The 26,557-nt window shown below is 41.7% G+C and overlaps 1 protein-coding gene across 1 annotated transcript in view; it reads right to left on the bottom strand.

Annotated features, from left to right (window-relative positions):
* The window catches only part of LOC137641382 (RING finger protein 17-like), a 1,982,860-nt gene that overhangs the window by 931,062 nt on the left and 1,025,241 nt on the right, over positions 1 to 26,557 (bottom strand). The window contains exon 14 of the mRNA XM_068373901.1: positions 14,279 to 14,437. Coding sequence (XP_068230002.1) covers positions 14,279 to 14,437 — 159 coding nt within the window. The remainder of the gene's footprint in view (positions 1 to 14,278; positions 14,438 to 26,557) is intronic.

The raw sequence follows: 26,557 nt of genomic DNA, 5'->3' as shown, positions 1-26,557 counted from the left end.
CACGATGCGCACGAGATGAGAGGACTGATCAAGGTGACGCTCGATTGGCTTCCCTCCTATGTGCTGCCGTCTAGCGTCGTCAACAACAAACGACGCTGGACGCTTTCGAGAAAATTCCACGGGTAAGCGCATTGTTTACTTCATATGTTGGAGCAACACTTCGTATGTTGAGACAGAAATTTGGTCGAATTTTACTTCGTATGTTGGAAAATTTGTATGTTCGGACAATCGTATGTAGAGGTTCCACTGTATATATATATATATATATATATATATATATATATATATATATATATATATATATATATATATATATATATATATATATATATATATATATATATATATATATATATATATATATAGGGCTTAGATATTTTATTAGGTGCCCAAAAGATACTTTTTAAATATATAGGGCTACAATATATTATTAGGTGTCCAAAAGATACTTTTTAACTGTTTATATTTAAAATACAAATGCACTGTCCTGGAGTCTCTTCAACTACATATTACCAGCGTACTGACCGCTTTTCACACATTCACAGTTCCAGACAATTTTACCCCCCAGAGTCAAGTGAAATGGCCAATTTCAAATGGCTCTAAATGTAAATGCTTTCAATGCAATAGGAGTGTTGTCTGGACGTGGCAAAACGTTCCTCTGGAGCTCCACCTGTTTTTGCCTCAATCTACGCCAAGCAAGGATGTTAACGGCGATAAGAATCACCACCGTAACACTGATTGATGCCAGCGTCATGTAGAAACGAAGATTCCCCCCTGCAAAAGTCGGTGACGGGTGGTCCATCTCGGCTAGTTGCGTCAACCGATTAGCCACCCGTGCCTTGTATGGGAGAGGTAAGGATGGGATTGTAGTGGTCCACGTGAAATTCGCAAAGTAGGCCCGTTCCCTGATGATAATGTTAATTCCTTGGACCGTGTAGTTCATGGACGTCCCGATGCAACCTTCAGCTGCAACAAAGATCTTGGAGTGGGTCGTGGATCCATCCAGGCATGATACATTAAAGCCGGCCTTGTTGTATCGCATCCACGAGCCGTTGTTCAATCTGTAATTGAACTTATTATCGTCAAAAGGATAAAGTTTTTTCACACAATCATGTGTATGGGAGAGAGCACCATTTAGCACTATACCTAACTCGCATGAATCCATTGATATATGATGGAATTCAAAGGAGTCAGCTATACATACTTTATTATTCATTGCTTCTGAACAGTGAGTTAATTTATCCAAGTCTCTAATGACCGTATATGTTTCCTTATCAGGAGAAATCAATGCGTGTCCTGTCAAACTGGATATTACTGGAGTTGAGTTATTCGACATGAAAGTTGGGAATAGGCCTAACGTACCCTGTGTTGCGAGACCCCGAAGGGGCAGCGCAATGACAAACCGAAGTTTCCCTGTCACGAAACACCGAAGTGACAGAGTGACTAAAGTTATGAGAGTCCAAGGGTTCAGCGTAACTAAAGATACGAGACCCCGAAGGGTCAGCGTAACGGAACCGAAGTTCCTCCTTCACGAGACAATGAAGGGTCAGTGTGACTGATGGCACGAGGTCCCAAAGGCTCAACGTTACCATCGTTACGAAAGCCCGAAGGTTCAGCGTAACTGAAACCCGAAGGTTTCGAGTCGCGTTAGCCCAACAGATCAGTGCGACGGAGCCCCGAAGGACTCCTACTGTCATGAGGTCATGAGAACCCGCAGGATCAACATGACGAATGCCCGAAGACTCACGATCACGCCAGCCCAAAGGGTAATTGTCACAAGACCCCGTAGGGTCAACGTGAGGAAAACCAGCAGGTTCAAAAAGACGTTCCCTCACAGCACGAGGAGGAGAACGTCCGGGATGGAGAAGAGTTACAAACCCTTTCTCCCAACGAACCTCCGGAGAGAAACGTTCAGCAAAATCCGCCCGAGGGGGAGCCTGATCCAGATGTAAAGATAACTCCTCCACAGAGGAGGTTTGTTCTCCCGAAGGAGAACGTCGCTTAAGATGAGGCTCTCGCTCCGCTCCTGGAGGAGAACCATAAGCATGAGGGGGGACCGTCGATGCCAAGAGGCGGTCTTCTCTCGAGAACGAAAGACACATTCCCCGAAGGGGAAACTTGCTATGGAGAAAGCTCTGCCACCGACCCTGGTGGATCAGCAAACTCCTACAAGTTTTCTCTCGCAAACGAGAGGAAAGTTTTCCCGAAGGAGATTGCCTAAGATGAGCTTCCTCCCAGCTCTATGGGGAAAAAAGCGTAGGCGTAATAATCTCTCTCTCGCGAACGGGAGAGAAGTCCTCCCGAAGGAGGACATCGCCTAAGACAAGCTTTCTCCCAGCTCTATGGGGAAAAAACGTAGACGTAATAATCTCTCGCAAACGAGAGAGAAGTCCTCCCGAAGGGGAACATCACCTAAGATAAGCTTTTTCCCAGCTCTATGGGAAAAATATGTAGGCGTAATAATATCTCTCTCGCGAACGTGAGAGAAGTCCTCCCGAAGGAGGATATCGCATAAGAAAAGCTTTCTCTCAACTCTATGGGAAAAAAGCGTACGCTTAATAATCTCTCTCTCGTCCTCCTGAAGGAGTACATTGCCTAAGACAAGCTTTCTTCCAGCTCTACGGGAAAAAACATAGGCATAATAATCTCTCCATATAGCCTAAGACAAGCTTTCTCCCAGCTCAATGGCTAAAAAGCATAGGTGTAACAATCTCTCTCGCGAACGAGAGAGAAGTTCCCTCGAAGGAGGAACAAGTCTTAGACTTGCTTTTCCCCAGTTTAAGGGGAAGAAGCAAAGTCTTCAGCGACGAGATAGCAGAAGCGAAACTCGTCGAGCTGTCCACAATTCTTCCCGAAAGAGGGAAGGTTGCTGAACGGCTGAAGTGGGGAAGCTCTCCCTCAGAAGGGGGGGCAACCCAATTCCAAGGAAGGCTAACACTCCCTCGTAAGGGAAGGTTCTCTAACCCTTAGTAGAACCTCCTGGCAGCAAACTATGCTTCCCATCAACAGAACTTGTTCAAGTTGAAGGTTGACAACGAGTGCTACCTCATAATGTGGGCAGCTCACGAGCTACCACATGAAGCGCAGGATAAAGAACAGAGCGGCCAAACCCATCGGCCTTGTGTTCTACGTCGCTGCTATCTGTAGAAAAGAAAATAAAAGTTGTGATTAATTTCAATTCATACTCCGCTGCACAACATGAACTATTCGGGGAATAAGTCACCTTCCTTGTAAGATAATTCCTCGAAAGGGAGCTGATCTGTTATAAACTTCAACTCAAGTAATGAAACACACACACAGGAGTGTTGAGGGCCGGCCGACCACCAACGCAGGGGAGGGCGGCAAGGTAGGCGAGTAGTATCAAAACAATGACAACTCCCTTACGGCGGAGACCGCCGGATACATTGTCAACAATAATTAAAGTTACATGTAATTTATTCAACAACAAAAAAATATATTTCCATTTATACATATATACACGCATAAATATGTACAAGACAAATAAAAACACACAACCGAAATAAAAATGACAGAAAAACAATCAAGGCAAGTCTTTGCGGGGTGCTGCCATTCTATACCGAGCCAAAATGTAAAGTGGTTACTCAGCCACGAGGTGTGAGTGAGTGGGGTAGCCAGTCTACCCCTCCCCCACACGCTAGTTAACGCCGAAAGTATACCCTTATAAATAGCAGGGTTTGTATTTACGCTGGAACAGATGTTTTCTAGCTTGTTATGAAATTGGAGTTGTTTGGATATCTACATGGTTGTAAACATGATTTTCCATTCATTAGTTTTCACTATCAAGAGCTATATGAATACGTGCTTGGTTTACCACAATAATTTTAACTGGTTTAGCAGGAAAACGTTAAAAACTATCGTTGTTATCAATTCTTCAATTCATAACAGCCTTGTCGTCCAGGAGTAGGTTTAAAGTCCTCCTGAAATCATTTGGATTGACTAGCTAGACAAATCACCAGACCTCGATCCCATCGGGAACCTATGGCCCATTGAGACTTAAAGAATGGGACTATGGCCTTGCTTTTGTATATATATATATATGCATATATGTTTGTGTATGTAAGTATGTATATATATACATATATATATATGCAGAAGAACCACAGGGAAAATGAAAATACGGAATATACACTTAAGTCCTGACTAGTTTCGTGTTACTTCCTCAGAGGACTGATTTATTGAGAGAGGTTTCTTACAATTTATAGGGAAAGCAATAGTACGAACATACATATAGAGATTTAGAGAACAATGACACTCCCTTACCCGCTACCTGGGCTTGACTCAGGTGTTGAGTAGGAGGAGTCCGCAAGCTCGTTAGACACCTGCTAAAAAGGGTCATTTCTAGTGGCGGGTATATTCTTGTTTTCTACTTATTTTACTTTCAATACAGTTATTTATATGTCAATGCGGTAGCCTTATCTATATAAATACATAAGCAAAACATACACAAACATACAAATATATATACATATATATATATACATATACATATATATACATATATATATATATATATATAAATATATATATATATATATATATATATATATATATATATATATATATATATATATATATATATATATATATATACATATATACATATATATATACATATATACATATATATACATACATACAGATACAAATACATATACATATACATAAATACATACACATACACATACATACACATACATATATACATATATATACAATACATATATACATATATACACATACATACATATGCATATATACATTTATATGTATACAACATTAATATCATAAACATATAATCATGTATATATCAATACTTATATCTAGCATAACACTATATAGTGCCAATATACTTATGCATACTATATAAAATAATTGTTTCCTTTAATGAATGGTAGCTTAGGTCTAAATATCAATTTCACACCGACGTTAATTATTCACAATACATTCAATTCTACATTAAGTGATTAATGTTTTTTTATATAGCTTACAAATCTCTTTACATATAAAGGCGTCGAGTTTATACATTCCATGACCAATATTCAAGTTGTTTTCAAAGGTTTCTTTTATGAAACTGGACTCTATGATGTTTCTTTCTACTAAGTTATTTGAATGAACCAATTTCTTTGCACCTGACCAATTAATAGGGTGATTTTTATCTCTAACGTGGGCAAAGAGTCAGGACTTAAGTGTATATTCCGTATTTTCATTTTCCCTGTGGTTCTTCTGCATCTGAGCATCACGTTTTCCTGTGATTTTTACGCATATATATATATTATATATATATATATATATATATATATATATATATATATATATATATATATACATATATAATATTATATATATATATATAATATACATATATATATATATATATATATATATATATGTATATATATATATACAGTATATATCAAAATCCACCTCCATCTACCCCTCACCATGATCTCATTCAAATATGGCACTCGAGTAATCTATCTTATAGTTTCGTTTCTAATCCTGTCCTGCTATTCAACTCCCAATATCTATTGGATATTGTTTCATTGCCATACCACAACTCATGTCCATATATATATATATATATATATATATATATATATATATATATATATATATATATATATATATAATATATATATACATATACACATATACAATATATATACTGTATGTATATATATATATATATATATATATATATATATATAAATATATATATATGTGTGTGTGTATATGTCCTAATTCTTGTATGAAGATATGTGTCGTACGTAAAGGTAAAAGAAATCTATAATCATGAGAATTCTGCAAAATCTAACTATTCAGCATGTTGTTGTAGCAAGATTGCATTTTGATAGCGAGGGGTAATTAGTTGCCTTTGGGCGCTTGAGTAGACAAGGCTCTCACCTGAGAGCGTCTCGATTGTGCAGTATAGTGTACTTAAGAACCTTTTGTAATAAAGTGAAAAAACACATGTTCCAATGTCTCATTATCCATCAAAATGGGACATATTGGTGTCAGGTGTAAAAATACGTCTGTTTGTGTATGCTGTGAGCGAAGTTGTTCTTTGAACCGGTAAAATAAAAGTTCAAGATGACTAAATACACAAGGACTAACATAGCAGACGTTGCTGCTGCAGGAGATGAGACCGAAGGAGCAGTGGGATATAGCGTTCCCGATAAAGAATATACAGAAAATTAGAAGCAAGAATTGGAATATGAGTTTGATAACTTACAACAGTTAATGAACAGAATCTTGGTTGAACGAGAAGAGGAGCTGCGCACAACCACAGCATATCCGACATACATAAACAAAGTTCAAATGCACACAAGTGAAAGTACACATGCACAGCCGAGTGAAGATTCGTAAATCGTAGTTCAAAAGTTGCCAGAAATCCAGGCAAGTGTTATGCCTTTTGATGATCAGCGGCCTTGTTATGTATTATTGTAATAATGTACTATATTATTTCAAGTGTTACAGGTATTGTGCAACATTGCATCATATTGCATGAATAAAACATGTTATGCTTTGTACATAAGTGTAATGATTTATTTTGGTATTAGGATTCAAACATTTATTGATTACCTCAAAGATAGGATGTGATTCTTTATAGTTTTGTACTGGAGTAGGATTTAAGTCTTTTGAGAGCGATGCTCTTTTGTTTGTCAATGTTTTGGTTTTGTCAGATTGTGTATGACGCTCCACATACACTTGGGAGTCGGCTGTTATAGAGCAATGTAGTCACAAGAGTTATTAAAGTGTATTTTAAGAATACCAACGTATCATTAAATCCCACCAAGAAAAATTGACGACCAAAGATGGGATCAGCTGAGAAATAATTACTAACAATTCTTCATCTAAGTTCCACGTAATTATTATGGTTAATAGAAACATCCTATCACCACATTAGGCCTAACAAAGGGTTTTAATCGATTTAAGTGTTTTTGAGAGACTTTGAATAAGCCACATATGGGTGGTCGGAAAGAGAAAAAGCTATTTAAGTAATTAGATTATGGTGGCCTCAACACAGTTTAAGAGGTTATACTGAAATAAAACGACGTTTAATTGAGAAGTATGCCTTACCTGATGCGAGGAAGGGGGACATAAAAAGAAAATTACAAACCCAAAATTCGAGAAGGTGAATCCGTTTTTAGTTTTGCAACTCGCATTTCTTGATATTGTGATTCGTTTGCAACCCGGAGTGCCAATCTCCCAGCAGGTGATAAAAGAGCAATTGCCCATAAACATATTAGCAGATTAGTAAACCCGCATTTATGTGGTTATTTGTTCGATGATAATCGTTCGTTAGCTAACATTTTCAGTTTGCCAGAAGAAAAAGTGACTGGGAATAACTGGCCCAATTCGGAGAAGTTGGCAGCCATGAGAGGCACTCATCAACCCCCAAAGTGGGAGAGGGGAGAATGCAGTCAGCAGGTTAGAAGAGTCTTCAGATGCTGGCAGCGTGGGGGAGAAGGGCACCGACGAGTGGAGTGCCCCACCCAAGGATCCGCTCACTGTTACACTTGTCAGTCCTACTGTCATCTATCTCGAGAGTGCCCAGCAAAAAAACCCGATGGCGGGCGGGCTGTGGCACAGGCACACCTCCCCCCGCCCAACATTCGAGGAAAAGGAAACCCGCAACCGGAGGGAGGTTGTTGATGAGGTTGTATAAGACTAATGTTAGGATTTTCTTTTTCATTTTGGGTATCCTATATTTTAGTTGCAGAGGTCTGAAGAAGAAATGAATGGAATTATTGTGTACATTTTTATATGCAATATTTCATTTTCAGTTTTTTTTTGTGGAAGATGTGTTATTTTTTTGGGGTGATTTCTATATATATTTTATGTTGCATTTCTGTTTAGTACATGTCATGCCTATTCCAGGTCGGAGTGTCCTCCATATATCATAGATTAGTGAGGGCGAGTGAGCACCTCCTCCCGGAGTGAGGAGCTTGGGGGGGGGGAGTAATGTCCAAATTTTTATGAAGATATGTGTTGCACGTCAAGGTAAATGAACTCTATAATCATGAAAATTCCACAAAATCCAACTATTTAGCATGTTGTAGCAAGATTGCATTTTGATAGTGAGGGGTAGTTAGTTGCCTTTGGGCACTCGAATAGACAAAGCTCTCACCTGAGAGTGTGTCGATTGTGCAGTATAGTGTACTTTGGAACCTTTTGTAATAAAGTGAAAAAACCCATGTTCTGATGTCTCATTATCCATCAATATTTGACATATATGTGTGTGTATATATATATATATATAATATATATATATATATATATATATATATATATATATATATATATATACATATATATATATATATATATATATATATATATATATATATATATATATAAATTTCTACCTCATACTTGGGATCGAACGCTAGCCCCTTCTAATGAAAGGCCAGGTCGAAACCAACCATGCCACGAGAGGCCATAAAAGAAATAGGAACCTAACGCTACCCAGCAGTTCGAGGATTTACCTGGCGAGACATCAGTCTCTTACCAGCGAGTTTTACCCAATTTCCCGGCCCACCACTTGACACAATTGGTAGTAATTCATTCAAATTACCCGTAATGAGTCAATATGGATAAATATCAACACAACATCGTGTTTAAATAGAAATAAATTTCTACCTCGAACTGCTGGGTAGCGTTAGGTTCCGATTTCTTTTATTGCCTCTTGTGGCATGGTTGGTTTCGACCTGGCCTTTCATTAGAAGGGGCTAGCGTTTGATCCCAAGTATGAGGTGGAAATTTATTTCTATTTGAACACGGTGTTGTGTTGATATTTATCCATATTGACTCATTAGGGGTAATTTGAATGAACTACTACCAATTGTGTCACGTGGTGGGCCGGGAAATCGGGTAAAACTCGCTGGTAAGAGACTGATGTCTCGCCTGGTAAATCCTCGAACTGCTGGGTAGCGTTAGGTTCCGATTTCTTTTATGGCCTCTCGTGGCATGGTTGGTTTCGACCTGGCCTTTCATTACAAGGGGCTAGCGTTCGATCCTGAGTATGAGGTAGAAATTTATTTCTATTTGAACACGATGTTGTGTTGATATTTATCCATATTGACTCATTAGGGGTATTTGAATGAATTACTACCAATTGTGTCACGTGGTGGGCCGGGGAAACCGGGTAAAACTCGCTGATAAGAGACTGATGTCTCGCCAGGTAAATCCTCGAACTGCTGGGTAGCGTTAGGTTCCGATTTCTTTTAAGGCCTCTCTTGGCATGGTTGGTTTCGACCTGGCCTTTCATTACAAGGGGCTAGCGTTCGATCCCAAGTATGAGGTAGAAATTTATTTCTATTTGAACACGATGTTGTGTTGATATTTATCCATATTGACTCATTAGGGGTAATTTGAATGAATTACTACCAATTGTGTCACTGGTGGGCCGGGAAATCGGGTAAAACTCTCTGGTAAGAGACTGATGTCTCGCCAGGCAAATCCTCGAACTGCTGGGTAGCGTTAGGTTCCGATTTCTTTTATGGCCTCTCGTGGCATGGTTGGTTTCGACCTGGCCTTTCATTAGAAGGGGCTAGCGTTCGATCCCAAGTTTGAGGTAGAAATTTATTTCTATTTGAACACGATGTTGTGTTGATATTTATCCATATATATATGTATATGTATATTATATATACACATATATATTATATATATTATATATATTTACACATACATACATATATATATATATATATATATATATATTATATATATAAATAAATATATATATAATAATATATATATATATGTGTGTATAACCATGTATATCTTATTAGATTATGAAATGTATATTTCTATATCAAACTTACTATAAAATTGCGATTGTAAATTGTATGAAAAAGCAAATTACTTATCAATGTCTTCTCAAACGGGTAGTTTTTATTAATATGAAATAATTACTTGTATGTTATGCTAATAGGCGAGAGTAAGACTCTATGGTGTAAGAATTGCTCATAGAATTATTAATGAACTCTCTACTGGGGCAAAAAAGCATAGACTCATCAAAAGAAAGATGGGTCTATTATAACGACGGAAGATGAAGAAAGACCATGTTGGAGGGAACACTTTAGTGAGATCATGAATAGGAGATACAGTGGGAATAATTTAATTGATATATCTGAAGATGAGGAAGACCTTGATGTGACCATGAATGAATTCAGTATGTTTGAAGATGAAGCTATCATTAAAAACTCAGGTGATGGAAAGTCCCTGGTTACGATGGAATAACTGCTGAGATGATATTGGCAGAAAATGAAGACTCCCAAAATACTTACAAGATTTTTTTTGTAGAATGTGGCATGAAAAGGCAAACCTTATGAACAGGAGTTAGGAATGTTGGTGAAAAATGGCAAAAAAGGAGACCTGACTGATTGCAATAATTAAAGGCATCATACTTTATCAGTTATCATAAAAATATATAATAATCTTATTCTAAAGAGACTACAGCGAAAGATTGATGAAAAGCCGAGATGACCATGCTGGATTTAGAAAAGGTAGAAGTTATACTGACCAAATTTTCATTTTGAGAAATGTACAGCAAGGCGCGGAATATAGAAATCCACTTTTGATGGCATTTGTGTACTATGGAAAAGCCTTTGATAGTCCTGTGTTATTATGAAATTCCTCTTAAATATGTAAATTTGATTAGGTCGGTTCATGAGCAAAGAAAGTGCAAAGTTAATGTTAGTGGAGTCCTATCAAATAAATTTCCAGTGAACAGTAAAGTACTCCAAGGGAACGTGTTGTCCCCTATGATGTAAACCCTTCTCATGGATTTTGTGAGGTATAGAACAGTTGAGGATGGTGGAGAAAGATTAGACTGGGTTGGTAATAGGAAATTAGCAGATCTAGAGTATGCTGATGATGCTGTCTTTTAGCAGAACACCACAGGACTTGCAATGCTTGCTTACCAGAATGCATGAAATATAACACGGGAATGGGGTCAAGATGAATAGAAGAAAGACAGAGATGAAGAGTATGGAATATGCAACGGAAGATGAAATATCATTGGAAGAAGGGATTAATGAAATGGGATAATTTACATATTCAGGAAATATGATCTCCTATACAGGGTCTTTAGAATTAGAGTTTAGTGAAAGATTGAAAAAAAGTAAACCAGACAATGGCTATGTTAAGTATAATCTGGAAATCAAATTGTCTGAAATTTCATATAGAAGTCAGACTATATATCAGTTCAGTGAGATCGGTGTTATTGAATGGACATGAGTCATGGTATGACAATGAAACAATCTCTAACAGATTTGGTAGATTTGAGAAAAAAGCCCTCAGAGGGATATTGGGAGTTAAATGGCAGGCCAGGATTAAAAATGAAACTAAGAGAGACTATTCGATTACCATATGTGGATGAAATCATGATGAGGTGCAGATGGAGATGGTTTGGGGATGCTCTTCGCACTCCCCAATAGAGATTATATCATCAAACATTCAACTGGGCTCCACAAGGCACTAGAAAAGTTGGAAGTCCCAGGCCTACATGGCTGATGACTATAAAGCATAAAGTAGATGAAGAATTGAATTGAAAGCTCCCGAGGCACAGCCGACTTAGTTACCAGATGCTTTTCCTACAACCAGATGCAAAAACCTTGCTTTTTCTCTGGAACTAATTACAATGCAACTGATGTCCCTGAATTGTCAACTGTAATAATTCCAGCATTTGAATCTGCAGTGGAGTCCTTAAACTATGAACAACTAATATATATTCATAAATTTTCAATTTTCAGGAAACTAGTCCTAGTTTACCATAAAGATTTCCTAAAATCTGGAATACAAAGCAATCCAGTTAACGGTAATCTAAATAATTTTACATTAGCATTATGAGCCATGAGCCGACTTTTGAGAACAATATAATTGGGCGCAGTAACATTTGAGAGCTAAAAATCCAGAATATGGTTATTTCAGCCGCTTGAGATATATATAAATATATATATATATGTGTGTGTGTGTGTGTATATATATCTCATTTCAGCTGCTTGATAAATCAATCTCTCTCTCTCTCTCTCTCTCTCTCTCTCTCTCTCTCTCTCTCTCTCTCTCTCTCTCTCTCTCTGTGTATGTGTGTGTGTGAATAGTTGTTTGGTTATTACAATCATTTGGTTACCATTGCTAAAATCATTCCATTTAAAAAAAGTAAAAAACACTATCAAAAACTCTGTATCAGTGCATGTGGGTGTGTTTATTGTTTGGCTATTACATTTATTACATTGCTATCATTCAACTCATCCTGTTTAGGAAATTAAAAAAAAAAAAAAAATCTTTCTACTAAGGAAAGGATATGCAGAAGATAACTCTAAGGGAAAAGAAATATTGCACGAAAACTACTTTTACAGAGTTAACAGAGTGCTTAATACTAGTAAAGAGTCAAGGCATTGTGTAACTGGAAAATGCAAAGGAAGGGGCACATACATTTTCTAAGATGAATGCACCTGTATTAGTGATCACGATCATATATTAGATCCTGCTAAGTTAGTGGATGGCTTATCAATGAAGCGGTTTCGTGAAAGCATAACACTGAATGCTCCCCCAACACACCCATCTTAATCTGATTACTGAAGTAGTAGTTGTTCTTTCAAAGTACAATGACAACCAATATGAAAACGATTGCCACTGTCTGCTTGCTCCAAGTGACAGTGGAAATAGATATAGCTCAAAAACTTGTCTAGCCTACACACATGCTGGGGAAAATTTCCTTGTTTATGACTCCAGAAGTGATGACCATAGTTGTTATTTTATATACTAGATTGATACCTTTTAATATTAGACTGCAGAAGTGGTACTATGAATTGTTTTGAGATATTTCGTATTTAAAGGAAGAAGTAAAAATTAAGTGTGTAAAATTTCTGTTTATTATGATTCTGTTTAGAGATGATTTTTATTTATATCGCAACAGATAAAGATTAAACAAGTCCCAGTTAGTTTTTCTCCTTTCTGATTAAAGCACCAAACCCATCTCAAAATTGGTTAATAAAATTTTTAACATGAAATTATTTTAACAATTGTAACCAACTATTGTTAGAGAGAGAGAGAGAGAGAGAGAGAGAGAGAGAGAGAGAGAGAGAGAGAGAGAGAGAGAGAGAGAGAATTTTATCAAACAATTGTAACAACCGTATTTTGAATTTGTCGCTTAAATGTCGGCGCTCAAATGTTACTGAGCTGAATTATCAGCGCTCATTTATCTTGCGCTCAAAAGTTGGTGAGCCCAGTAAAACAATAAACATTTTCCAGATGTGTTTCCTATTTTCAGAAAGGTTTTATAACTACCTTAAAGGTAAAACGATAAACATTTTCCAGATGTGTTTCCTATTTTCAGAAAGGTTTTATAACTACCTTAAAGGAAATTCCTTTTATTATAACAAAGCTTAAATTGTTGTTAGATGAACATGGTCTATTAAGAGTAAAAATCAAGTTTTAGAATTGGAATAATAGTATAGATGAAAAATAATTATCAGGAACGCTTATATAAAATTTTTATATTCAAGATGTTATTTTGTTCTTACTGAATTGTGATGAAATAATTATATCTCCAAACATATCTTATTTGTTAAGAAAGTTCTTAAACACTGATCATTTTTTGAAGATTCAATAACAGAACAGCAGAACTTAATCAAAATTATTGGAAATTTCAGAGCAGACTAACCTACAGCTCCATTTGCTAATATTTTTTATTGATTATACATGCCCTTTTGCTGTAAAAAAAGGAAGGAAGTTTGCTGAAGATTTGGTTATTATATATATCTTGTACTCAGTCAAGAGGTGTTGATCTTAATATTTGCAGTAGTTTAAATGTATTTTATTTTCGGCAAAAATTTCAACTTAATTGTCGTGATTATAGAATTCCGCGATTGTGTATCAGTGATTTAGGAACACAAATGGTGGCAGGTGCCAACACTATCGGCTCTTTCATTAATTATAGACAAATGCAATTGTATTTTGAAGAGAATATAGTGAAACCTCTATCATTTCAACAATATTTTAAGGGTTGCAGTCAATTAGGTTCTTTAGATGAGGTCTGCATGACGATGACCAAACAGGTAATTTTTGGAGCTGTTAAGAACAATATAATTTCATAGTTTTATTTTGAATTTCTTCAACAATTATAAGGGTATAAGAATCGTGGTAAGTAAGACTGTACCAATCTAGTAACGAAAATAAAAACAAATTCTAGTAAGGTTTCATTTGACCTAACACAAGAGCAGGAAAAAAATTATAAAACACTTACCAACAAATGGTACAACTTCAACGATTCTAGTTTCCACTCTTGCAATTCTATTCAACTGATGACCTAAACTTTCAATACAATTATAATCAAGGCTTCGCTGTACATAAAATAAGGAAGGACTCTCAACAAATGTTACTCTAACATGTTCCTCCATTAACACTGCAAAGAAATAGAAGCAAATTGTGAAAATGTGTCACTTAGGATCTCTAGTCACAAATAATAATCAGTTTATATTCTAAACAAACGCATATAGATATGAAATAGTTCAATAAAAATTTCTTTAAAATCAAACAATCTATGTAGTTTCTAATGATAGGAGTAAAATTCTTAGTTCATTAAAAGAACAATAGCAACCAATTAAAAATTTAATATGTTAAATCAACAAAGGGAAAATACCTATATACAGTCACATTAGCAATATAATTTTGAAAAACCTAACCCAATACTCTAATCTCAAAAGGGGAAACACATAGATGCAGTAAGGAATGTATAAATAAATATTAATATATAAAGAGAACAAGAGTGGTACAATAGACTGAGACTATATTGCTTCGATTAAAAATCATTATCGTTCAAGCTGCAATCAAAAGGCGAGAAAAATTACAAGAAAAAAGTATGAACCATAAACGATAAATAAAAATAACAAATTTGAAATTTGTATTTTTCCTAGCATACAAACCTGGAGCTATTTATAGGGGTGTTACTTTCGGTGAAGCTGAAAGACGAGCCATGATAATTTCAGTCAGGGATAGCGACCACATCCGCTAGTTAGCGGGTGGGGTTGGGGTAGACTGGGTACCCCGCTCACGGCTGAGTAACCCTTTTGCTTTCTGGCAGGACTTCTAGGGGGACAGCGTGTGTGGCGGGCCAATTTGTAAAAATAGCTCCAGGTTTGAAGGACCCAAACTGCGTTCCCAGGAGGTTTAAGTTCCAACAGGGGACAATTCATCTCAAAACATTGTATGAGCAGAGGCATCAAGAGGAGTGATACCCTTTCCACAACATCAGTCACAAAAGACTGACCACTTCGCCTGGAAGACCGATGATGAAAAGTGTCAGAGGTGTCTAGACATCTTTTCCGCAGCTTGTTGCGAAAAGCCTCTCTGCGAAAGGAGGTGGGGGACAGTTTCTAAGCAGGAAGTCGAAGCGAAGGTACAGCTTTGTGGAAGATGTCAGCATGTGGCTGTGTGTCGTGGAAGAAGTTCCCTCAGATGTTGCAAAAGGTCTGGGAATCAATCTGCGTGATGCCATAGCGGAGCTATTGGAGTTATGGTAAGTTCTTTCTTATTCTGACTTGGTTGAGGACTTCCTCACCAGACCGGACGGGGGAAAAGTGTACACATTTAAGCTGTCCCACTGTTGTTGAAATACATCTTGCTCGAGAGCCTGGAGCCTGGGGGTCTGTGACTGGGGAACAGTAGAGCGGAAGACAAGTTCCGGGCCGTTGTGAACAAGTCCCCATTCGAGGAACCCCACAAAGTTAGGACTTTGTTGGCTGCTAGATCATTTAAAGACACTAGGAGACCACTATCTGATTCGCCCTGCTCAGATTGTCTGCAAGCACATCCCTGTTGCCAGGAATGCTGCAAGCGGAGGGGGACACCTAGCTTTCTTCTGACCATCTAACTCTACTACTAGATGGTTCTCTAAAAGAGCTATGTGTTGGTACCTTCCTGATTCGGGCCCAAGGACAAAGATGGATTGGTGCGGCCTATTGCCCCCCCCCCCCTTCTTTGGAAGCATCCGAAGAGAGCATCAGTTCAGATGGGGGGAGAGGCGAGAAGACTGGCCTCTTTGCGGAGGTTCTCGTCTGCCATCCACCATCTGCGGTTCGTCCCAAGGGGTCATGAGATTGCGTAGCAAGAAAAAACATCTCGAGATGATGTCAAGACGTGCCACTGCTTGCACGCTTCTACTATGAAGGGGGGAAAGCTTGTTCACCCTCCAAATTCCACCAATCTAGCGAGGGTTGGCAGAGTAAGAATGATACAAATCGGTAAACCAGGTACCCAGTACTGCTTATGTAATTACAGCGATTTCCTTTCAGACAAGAGACCTATTGGTAACTACTGACCGCAACCAAATACCCTCATAACGACCGCAACCAAATACTCTTAAAGGATAAGATTGAGACGTATCTTTAATCTATTGTTGGATGGGTAATATATGCATAAGTCTATCTATGGACCAGTAACACAGACCTGTGAGCAGGACAAACATATGGGCATAGCCTGACTTATAAGTCGTGTCCGGAAACCGACAGGAGAATGTTGAAAACGTGCATAACCAAGATTCCTCCTTCTTAAGAAAGATGAAAAAACGTTTGTATTTCTTTGTCTCCGATCGGTAAAACTGGCATAAGTATTGGATGTTCCCTTCAAGGGAACAGATATGCTTACAAGAAGTTTTTGATCTGATTATTTGTAAGAAACTAAGACCTTCGATCAGAAAGAAAAGAAGACAGTGCCTATGAAGGCAGATCGTATATACAGTATGTCTGGTTACAGGAAGGTAGACAAATAATGTATAAACTGGTTTCAGTATAGGATATAGCCATTACAACTTATTAGAAAGAAGTTCTAATTGTAAGATGTCTTAAAGCCCTTGTTGGCAGAAAGATCGCTTGCACGCATGTGTACTTGCCCATCTGCGTTCCCGCATGCATAATCTTTGCCTCCGAGTAAACGTTTCAAAACAAACCGGTTGTGGGAATAATGCATGTGTGACGAATCGCAACATTATTGCCCAAGGAATATTTGATCATTGACTACCTGTAGTATTTTTAAAGATGTGAGTGCATGTGCCAAAAAACAATACGTACAGTTATTGAGGCTATCATTCCTCCTTTGGTTTGCCTATACTCCTTGTTGAAGGGGCTCGCCAACGTTCATACTATGACAAGGTTGTATGGCTCCCTCGTGGGCGGGTTTGAAACGTTCGTAAACATAATAAAAACATGCCCACGTTGTTTCTATTGTACAAAAACGTAAGCTAACACTGCTCCCTTAGGACTAAATGCTTAAGACAACCCTGTAAGGGTAAAATAAATAAAAAGGCATAGAAGCCCATCATGTAAAATGAGATGCCATTGTGCCAGGGGTATAATGACAGGACTCACACATTCGGTAGAAACTGTGTTTGTGACAATAACCTCACAGTTTTGTCTTTAAGAGAGCACATGCTCCAGTAAGTTCTAACGGCTTTTAAGAAGTTTTAACAACGCCTGTTGAAGTTGTAAAACTTCTCAGGAACGAGAGTTTCCCGAAAAGGGAGAAGTCTCATGTGTGAGGGCTTGCTCAAGACCATACATTAGGTTGCTATCGACCACTTTTCCGTTTGGGGTTGCCATCAAACGCCTTTTTTCACTAGAGAGAAAAACTACTGTCTAATGCAAGCAAGACCTGCCTGAAAGAATTGATCAGGAATGTGGCGGCGGTCTTTTGCGACTGAGATACGTGTTCCCCCGAAGGAGTATGCTCTAACATCCTTGGCGTCGGAATCAGACTCGAGGTCTGACCGTCAGGCTGCAGAACCTGCGACAACTCGCTGCTCTGACACAAAAGCTGATCACAAGCTTTCTCTCATGAACGAGAGGGAAGTTCGACGAAAAGAGGACATCGCCTAGAACAAGCTTTCACCCAGCCCCTGGGAAAAAGCATAGGCAACCAACATATGTAGGTCACTGAAAAATCTCGCTCGAGAACGAGAGAAGTCCTCCCAAAGGAGGACAACGCCTAGGACAAGCTTTCTCCCAGGCCTATGGGAAAAATCATAGCCGTACTACATATTTACTCCCTGAACAATCTCTCTCGCGAACGAGAGAGAAGTTCCCACGAAGGAGGAACTTGCCTTAGACTTTGCTTTCCCCCAGCTCATAAGGGAAGAATCAGTCTTTGGCGACTAGATAGAAGAAGGTGATCTTTGTCGAGCTGTCAGCAATTCTTCCTGTAAGAGGGAAAGTTGCTGAACAGCTGAAGAGGGGAAGCTCTCCATCGAAAGGGAGAGCAGCCCAACTCCGGGGAAGGTTAACTCTCCCTCATAAGGAAAGGTTCTCCAACCCATGGAGGCAAACCTCCTGGCAGTGCTCTAAGCTTCCCATCAATAAGCCTTGTTCAAGTTGAAGGTCAGTAATGAGTGCTACCTCGTAAAGTGAGCATCTCATGAGCCACTACAGGTACCGCAGGACAGTGACCAGAGCAGCTGTATCCACAAGAAGGAAAAGCCCTGCTTCCTAAGTAGCTGCTGAGAAAAAATAAAAGTTGTTACGAATAACAATTCATAATTCTGCTGCAAAAAAAATTAATAAATAAATAAAAGACTACTTATGGAGTAACTCAACTATCACAAGTAGAATAATTAAAGTGAAAATAATAATAGGGGTAATTTAAGTCACAGGAAGTAGGACGGTGGTTGCCAAACTATGACCTCGTCTCATAGATTCCTGGGTAGTGTAAACTCTGTCGCAAGCCACCGGGCCTAAAGAAAGAGTTGCACCATTAATGTGAAATTTAAACTGTTGTCATTCTTTTACTTCCCAGGTCAAAGCATGAGGGAGGTTGGACAAAAGATGGGGGAATTGAGGTGGGGCAACCTAGATGTGGGCGACCTAGATCGCAGCTGTCACGTAGAAAGAGGATACCTCCTATCTCCTAGCGGAAGCACCTGACCCCCATAGAGACAGGTGGCATAAAAAATAACACTTGGAAGTAGAGTGCGGGGAGTTGGGCGCGGGAGACGGTAGCGTGCTTTGTCGCTGCTGGGTGACCATTACGCCCAAACACACTCCACTAGGTCGCGATCGTAGAAGTAAGTATTTTTGGGCTCAAGCCATGTCGTCCTGATGGAAGGTTCCTTCAGTAGCTTCCTTTGGATATATACGACTACCATAATATTCCCAGAGAATTAAACTAAAGGTTTCCACAGGATTCTAACTTCTGGAGCGAGTACTCTTAGGGTTTTCCCTTTAGAATATCGTATATCAACACGGGACGATTCATTAACACGTCACATGGCCATCTGCACTCCACCTAGCGTTTACGCTTAGAGGGGGAAATGTGGCGAGGTAACTGAGGTGCCGTTCCAAAGTTACCCTACCTTCGTCACTGTTACGATACTCGCAACGTAAACAAACTGGCGCCATACTTGTGTGACGTCACGTCCTCCCTCATTACGTTCATGGTAGCTCCCTAAGCCTTTTGTTTCTTCCCAGTGATCGGATAATTTCTTGTGCATCCTTCAACCATGTCTCAGCCTTCTGCTTCACCATCTTCTGGAAAGTTGAGTACCAGGTTCTTGTATTGTTTAAATAAGCTTTGGCCGTAGAGTAACGATTTTTTCCGCTAAAATCTTGTGTTTTGTGGCCGAGCTGTGCCTTACCCGGAGGCGCCATTTTACGGCGCTGCTGTTCGCATTACATGCGTTATTTAGCTAGCCAGAACAGCCTTATCCGGCCTTATAACTAAGTTAAATCTTTAGTTATTTAGTCTTCATTATTAGGAATGAGTTATATTATGCCGATAGTAGTATTTGGCGCTCTTAGTTAGCCGACCCCATACTAGCCTTTCAGCCTAGCATAGGCCGCAGCCTAGTGTTCATGTTCACTTCTGCATGATATAATAGTGTTCCTAGTGTTATTTTAATGAAGGTATAGGCATTTTTAAACATACAAGACTCAATGTTGCACATATTTTTGCCTTCGAGGGACCATACAAGGGACTGTGCCTGGTCCAGCCAGGTCACACCTAACCCAACGTTGGGACCCTTGTATGCTTCCTTCTCCCCTATTACCTTAGGGTAACCTCCCTCTGGGTAGCCTTGCTATTCCTAGCCCCTTACCCGAAAAATTTCGGGTAGGTTAGGCTAGGTAGTTCTTCCCTCTTCCCTTCCATAGTGTATGGGGGGATTTCGGTCAGAAACCCAGAGTACCTATCGTTCATCCCAGTCCACCCCTAGGGAACGCCTTTCCCTTGGGGTACCGACTGAGACTGAAGGTGGAGGGGCCTAGCCCTTCCCCCTAGACTGCTCTCGGTTGGGACACGTCCCTTCCTCCTGTGGCCTAGCGATACGCATCCCCAGCCTTACCTAATCTAGGAGGAGATCTCCTGGTTTAGGTTAGGCCTTGGGGGTTTCTGTTTTATTAAAGTTTCGGACAGTACACCAGTTCTGTTCCTACTCTGAGCTAACCTACCCTAGGGTTGGAAAGTGCTTCTCTCCTGCCTGGGTAGTATAGAAAATAGATTCCCCCACCCTTTGGGAGCTTTAGGGTCACGATCCCTTCTGCCCCCTCACCCCCCCCCAACCCCACTCTATCCCTTTGTGTCGGCTTGCCTTCACACTCCTGTCCGCTGTCCTACAATTCCCCCTCAGGGAGAATTGTAGGTTAATCTGTGCTCTCGTGCCTGTATGGCCGCTCTGCTACACTTCCCCCTCATAGTCGAACTATGGGGTAGTGTTAGCGGCCGCTCTGCTACACTTCCCCCTCATAGTCGAACTATGGGGTAGTGTTAGCGGCCGCCCTGCCGGCAGAAGATCAACCCCCCCCCCCCCCTGTTTAGAGTGTTCTCTGATCCTCCCTTGGATTACCATAGGCACCCAGCCGTCTGGCGGCTCCCTGCCGCCGGATGATAGGTTGTCCCCCCCCCTATCATGAGTACACTCCTTCCGGAGGGAAGCCGGTTGGGTATCAGACATTACCCTTCCTCCTTCCCTCCTTATCTTTCTCTCTTCTATCATGGTGCCGGTCCGATGCCGGCGACCGCCGCCGGGACGCCAGGTGACTCCCTACTTCATAAGATGTTCCTATCTGAGGATGACCTAAGGCAACAACCTGCCGGCTGCCGGGGGCCGCCGCCCCTTACTGCCGCTAGCCGCCAGCACCCCAGGTAACCTTCCTACTTCATAGGACTTCCTTTCTGAGGACCAACTATGGCGTCATCCTGCCGGCTGCCGGGGGCCGCCGCCCCTTGCCGTCGCTGCCGTCAGCTTCTCAGACACCTTCCATCTTATGTACCCAGCCAGATTCACCAACGCCAACAGCCTGCCGGCTGCCGGAGGCCACCGCCCTGCCGGCGACCTGCCCCTATAGGTGTTTCCTACCTCTCTGCTGCTCAGTGTGTAGCCTTGATGGATTCACCCCGCCGGACCAGGCCTCCGGCTTGCCGGCGACACTCTGCGGCTTCCAGGGACAAGCACCCCTTCCCCCCCGGCTGCCGGCCCCGTGCCGGCAGTTGACCTATACATCCATATAGCCAGACTGATCTTCTTTGCTGTTTCATACACTGAAGACAGTGTCTGAGCTGTATGATTGTATAATACAATGTTTCCAGCATACTCTGTGCTTCTCAGTGCAGTCTCTTACCGGGACCTTCCCAAATATTGTGCGGTTTATCCTATTTTCCCCTCTTTTATCTAGGTTCTGAACGATTTCAGACCTTCTCTACTCTGTAGACAATTCCTTTATAAGGAAGCCTAATCTGGCTTCCCCATAGGGATACCATTCCCTCTCCTAGAACCTCAGGTCCTAAGGAATTGCCAGCAGAAAAGGTCGCGGTACCTGGTTGGACGGGATTCGCAAGTATGTGTCTTCCTACTTCTTTTCTAGCTCACCTATCCGGAGCTCACATAACACAAATTCTAAGTTTAAGAATTAGATTAAGGAATCTTAAGAGTAATGTAAGACATGACTCTATTTTCCATGTACTCATGTTCTCTTTCTTTTACAGGAGTACCTGAAGTGTGAGAGCCCCTTCTGCTCGGTTCGCCGCCCGGACTTTTACGGGCATGGAGCGTGTCGGACCCACGCCCCCTGTACTGCAAAGAAGGGCAACCTCAAGTATTGGGACCCAGTGTCCTGCTCAGTCTGCAAAGGCCTCCTCGACGAGGGGTTCGACCACCCCCCGTCCTTAGAAGCCACGGACAATGCTCGAGAGAAACTGCGCAGGTGGGTGCGCGGTTTCCAGTGAGAAGATGAGGGCCATTCTTTTCCCGAAAGCGTCGGCAGATTCTGTGATCCCCCAGGATCAGATCCCCATAGTTCAACTGACCGTCGAACCAGATATCGAGACTACGCTTAGCAAGTGTAGTCTAGACGAGGTGGAGAAGATGTCGGACGTGTCTGACAACACAGAAAGGACCCTCATGGGCGAGGATCCGGAGGAAGAAGAGGATTAGGTGGAGTACCCTGATTCGGAGGGTGAGGTCGCCCCTCCACCTCCGGCAGCTCCCGTAGTGGTCGAGGAGCCAGTCCTCTCTACCTCCGCCGCATCGCAGCCCCTGCTGCCCGCCACCGAAGAAGCCATCCGGGTATTGGTGGCTTTAATGGACGAGAAGCTTAACAAGCATTCTGCGGAGATTACAAGTCGTTTGATGGGATGGAAGCAACCGAAGAAGATCTTGGTTAAGGACCTCCCTTCCTGCTCGGAGTCTAACCCCTGGAGGTACGCCGAGCATATGCCAATTACAACTGGCAAAATATTCATCAACGACAAGCTAGGGTCTATCCTTTTGGAAGAAGTGGAATTCTTCCCTAACTTCGAGGCTTACCCGGACTGTTACGTCCGACTTAGGTCTGAACCGGCCTGCAAGGAAGAGACTGAGCCCAAAGAAGTGATCGTTTTCGATCACTCAGAAGCCCAAGCCTTACTGGCAGAATGCCTGAAGAGCCGTGGTTTTACTAACTCAAAAATGCCGGCTCTGAGCAAGAAGCACCCGTCCTTTCTTGCTCCCCCTTACGCAACCTTCCCCTTCGTGGAAAAGGCCTTCCATGCGGTCATGAAGGCGGTGGAGGAAGGAAAACCCTGTCCTACCCTGGAGGAGTGTAGGCCTCTCTCCCTCGCCCTTCCCCCCGACGACAAGTTCTGGAAAGATATCCAGTTCACCTTCACGGTTGGGAAGCTGGACCCTGACGTAGCTGGACGTCAGTTTAACGAGGACCTCCCGAAACTGAATCACCACTTTCTTCGTCGGGAGCAAGAGACCAAGGAGAGACTAGCTGCCTCCCTGTCTCACCAGATTCAGCTCGAGGTCATGGCCGGGGATGTTAGAGTCCCAGATTTGTATATGGTGCTTGCCAAAACCCACCTAGTGACTGTGATGAAGGACCTGTACAGCTTCATCAGGGCCAGAAGACTGAAGAGAGTTCGTGTTTGCCAACGCGGCAGTAAAACACGAACCCCGGAAACTAATCTCCTCCAACATCTGGGGTAAGCATCTCTTTTCCTCTGCTCTGGTGAAAGAGATCGTCGACAAAGCCGCCTCTGAGAATCTAAACCTTCTCAACAAGTGGGGCATGTCACGCAAAAGGAAATCCTCTCAGGAAGAAAGCCCTCAGCCTAAGAGGAAATCCTCCAAACCAAGACCCCAGCAGCATCAACAAAAACGCCAGTTTCCAGCTCCCGCTACTCCCCAAGTGGTCGCTCAGCCGCATCAGACCTTTCAGTTGGTCGCCCAACCAGTGGTGTCACAATCACCAGTCTTTACCCCTGCCTACGAACGTCAGTCCACTACCTTTCGTCCCAGAGGTAGAGGCTCCAGCAGAGACTCCTCGCGCCGCCCCTCCAGGGGCAGAGGAGGAAGGGGAGCTAGCGGCCAAGGTGGCAAGCCCCCGGGAAACCAGAAGCAATGAAGTGCTTCCGGTGGGAGGAAGACTCCGCCACTTTCAGGATCGCTGGACCTTCGATCCTTGGGCACACAGCATCATCAAGAAGGGACTAGGTTGGAGCTGGACACAACCACTTCCAACCTTCCACCAATTCTTCCAGCCATCAACCCCCCTCTTGGAAGAATATATCCTAAAACTCTTGAACGAGAAGGTGATCAAGAGGGTAAAGTCCACCAGGTTCCAGGGAAGACTGTTTTGTGTTCCCAAGAAGGACTCAGACAAACTTAGAGTCATTCTCAACTCATCACCCCTCAAGTTCATTGCGAACATTCAAGATACTGACTCTTCAACAAATAAGAGCCCTACTGCCTCGCAAGGCCTACACGGTCTCAATAGACCTGGCGGATGCCTACTGGCACATCCCAATAAACCACCACGCTTCCTCCTACCTAGGATTCCGGCTCCATCGAAGAAGCTACGCCTTCAGAGCCATGCCCTTCGGGCTCAACGTGGCTCCGAGAATCTTCACCAAGCTAGCAGAAACGATCGTTCACCAGCTACGCCTTTAGGGCGTCCAAATGATGGCCTACCTCGACGACTGGCTGGTCTGGTCGACTTCGCCAGAAAAATGTTTGAAAGCTTGCAGCAAAGTAACCCAGTTCCTGGAACACCTGGGTTTCAAAATAAACACCAAGAAGTCTCGCCTCGCTCCAGCTCAGAAGTTCCAATGGTTAGGAATCCATTGGGATCTTCAGTCACACCGCCTTTCCATTCCATTAAAGAAAAGGAAAGAAATAGCAGGGTCTGTCAGAAGACTTCTCAAATCCAAACGGATCTCAAGACGACAGCAAGAGCAAGTTCTCGGTTCACTACAGTTCGCCTCAGTGACAAACCAAGTGCTACGAGCACAGCTAAAGGATGCATCAGGAGTCTGGAGACGAAACGCATCCGTCGCTCGAAGAGACCTCAAGAGACCCCTACCAAACAGGCTTCGCTCCCTTCTAAGACCGTGGTCAGAAGCAAGGACCTTGAAAAGATCCATCCCTCTCCAACCTCCACCTCCATCGCTCAACATCCACACGGACGCTTCTCTGGAGGGTTGGGGGGGGGGGGTCCACTCCCATCAACGACAAGTTCAATATCTTGGAAGCCATGGCGGTTCTTCTCACCCTGAAGAAATTATCCCCGCGTCCTTCGATACACATCCGTGTAACTCTGGACAGCTCGGTAGTAGTCAGATGTCTCAATCGTCAGGGCTCGAGATCGCCCCACTTAAATCAGGTGCTATTACCCATCTTCCGCCTAGCAGACAGGAAGAAGTGGCACCTGTCTGCAGTTCACCTACAAGGATTCCGCAATGTGACGGCGGACGCTCTATCGAGGACAAACCCCATAGAGTCGGAATGGTCCCTAGACGCAAGATCATTCTCCTTCATCTCTCGTCAAGTCCCGGAACTACAGATCGACCTCTTCGCGACAAGCGACAACAAGCAACTTCCTCGATATGTGGCCCCTTACGAGGACCCCAAAGCGTAAGCAGTGGAAGCCATGTCCCTGGACTGGAACAGATGATCCAAGATTTACCTGTTCCCTCCACCCAACCTTCTGTTGAAAGTCCTCTCCAAATTGAGAACCTTCAAAGGGACAGCAATCCTAGTAGCTCCCAAGTGGCCCTGGAGCAATTGGTTCCCCCTAGTCCTGGAGCTACAGCCCAAACCGATCCCTCTGCCGGGCCCAGTTCTCTCCCAACAGGTGCAGAAGTCGACTGTCTTCGCTTCATCAAAGAAAGTCAAGGATCTTCAACTCATAATTTTCTCTCCCTAGCCGTGAAGAAAAGGTTTGGGATCTCGAAGAAAAGTTTAGACTTCCTAAAGGAATACAAAACAAAGTCTACCAGAAGGCAATATGAATCATCCTTACGGCGGAGACTGTCGGAATATGCTATCATGCATACAGCAACTGTAATAAAAGTTACAAAAATATAACAACAAACGAGTATGTTTCAATATGTATGTATGTATGTATGTATGTATCTATATACACTATAACTATACACATATATATATATATATATATATATATATATATATAAATAAATAGAATAAGATAAACAGAATTACAGTAACTGTTTAACAATCAAGGCAAGTCTTTGCGGGAGAGAAAAGTATCACCGTCCTCTACCCGGCTAAAAAGTAAAGTGGTTACTGAATCGAGAGGTGTGAGTGAACAGGGTAGCCGGTGTAGCCCACCGCCACCGGCTAACTAGCAGATGGGGTAGGTATCTCTCACTAAAATTATCGTGGCTCATCTTTCAGCTACGTCGAAAGTAATACCCCTATAAATAGCAGAGGGTTTGTATTTGCGCCAGAACATATAAATAAATTTACAAATACCTTGTAAGTGTATGCTAAGGAAAAAAGTAATTCTTATAAAATAATATAACAAATTTGAAAGTAATTTGTATTTTTCTTAACCATACAAAGCTGAGCTTTTTACTATGGATACTACATTTTTTAGTACAGCTGGAATCTAGCCATAAACTTTTATAAGGCGTCAACATCGGTGGATAGGAGATGTCACAGAAATAAATTGGGACTTCTTTGCTCTCGAGGAAGACCGCAATGGAGAAGAATCCCTCTTAGACTTTTTCCACTCTCTACTCTACCGCTCCCACTGGGAGG

This window comes from Palaemon carinicauda, chromosome 5 (assembly GCF_036898095.1).
Source record: "Palaemon carinicauda isolate YSFRI2023 chromosome 5, ASM3689809v2, whole genome shotgun sequence".
NCBI classification, from domain to species: domain Eukaryota; kingdom Metazoa; phylum Arthropoda; class Malacostraca; order Decapoda; family Palaemonidae; genus Palaemon; species Palaemon carinicauda.
The sequence above is the reverse complement of the archived record's forward strand: the minus strand, read 5'-3'. Positions and strand labels throughout refer to the sequence as shown.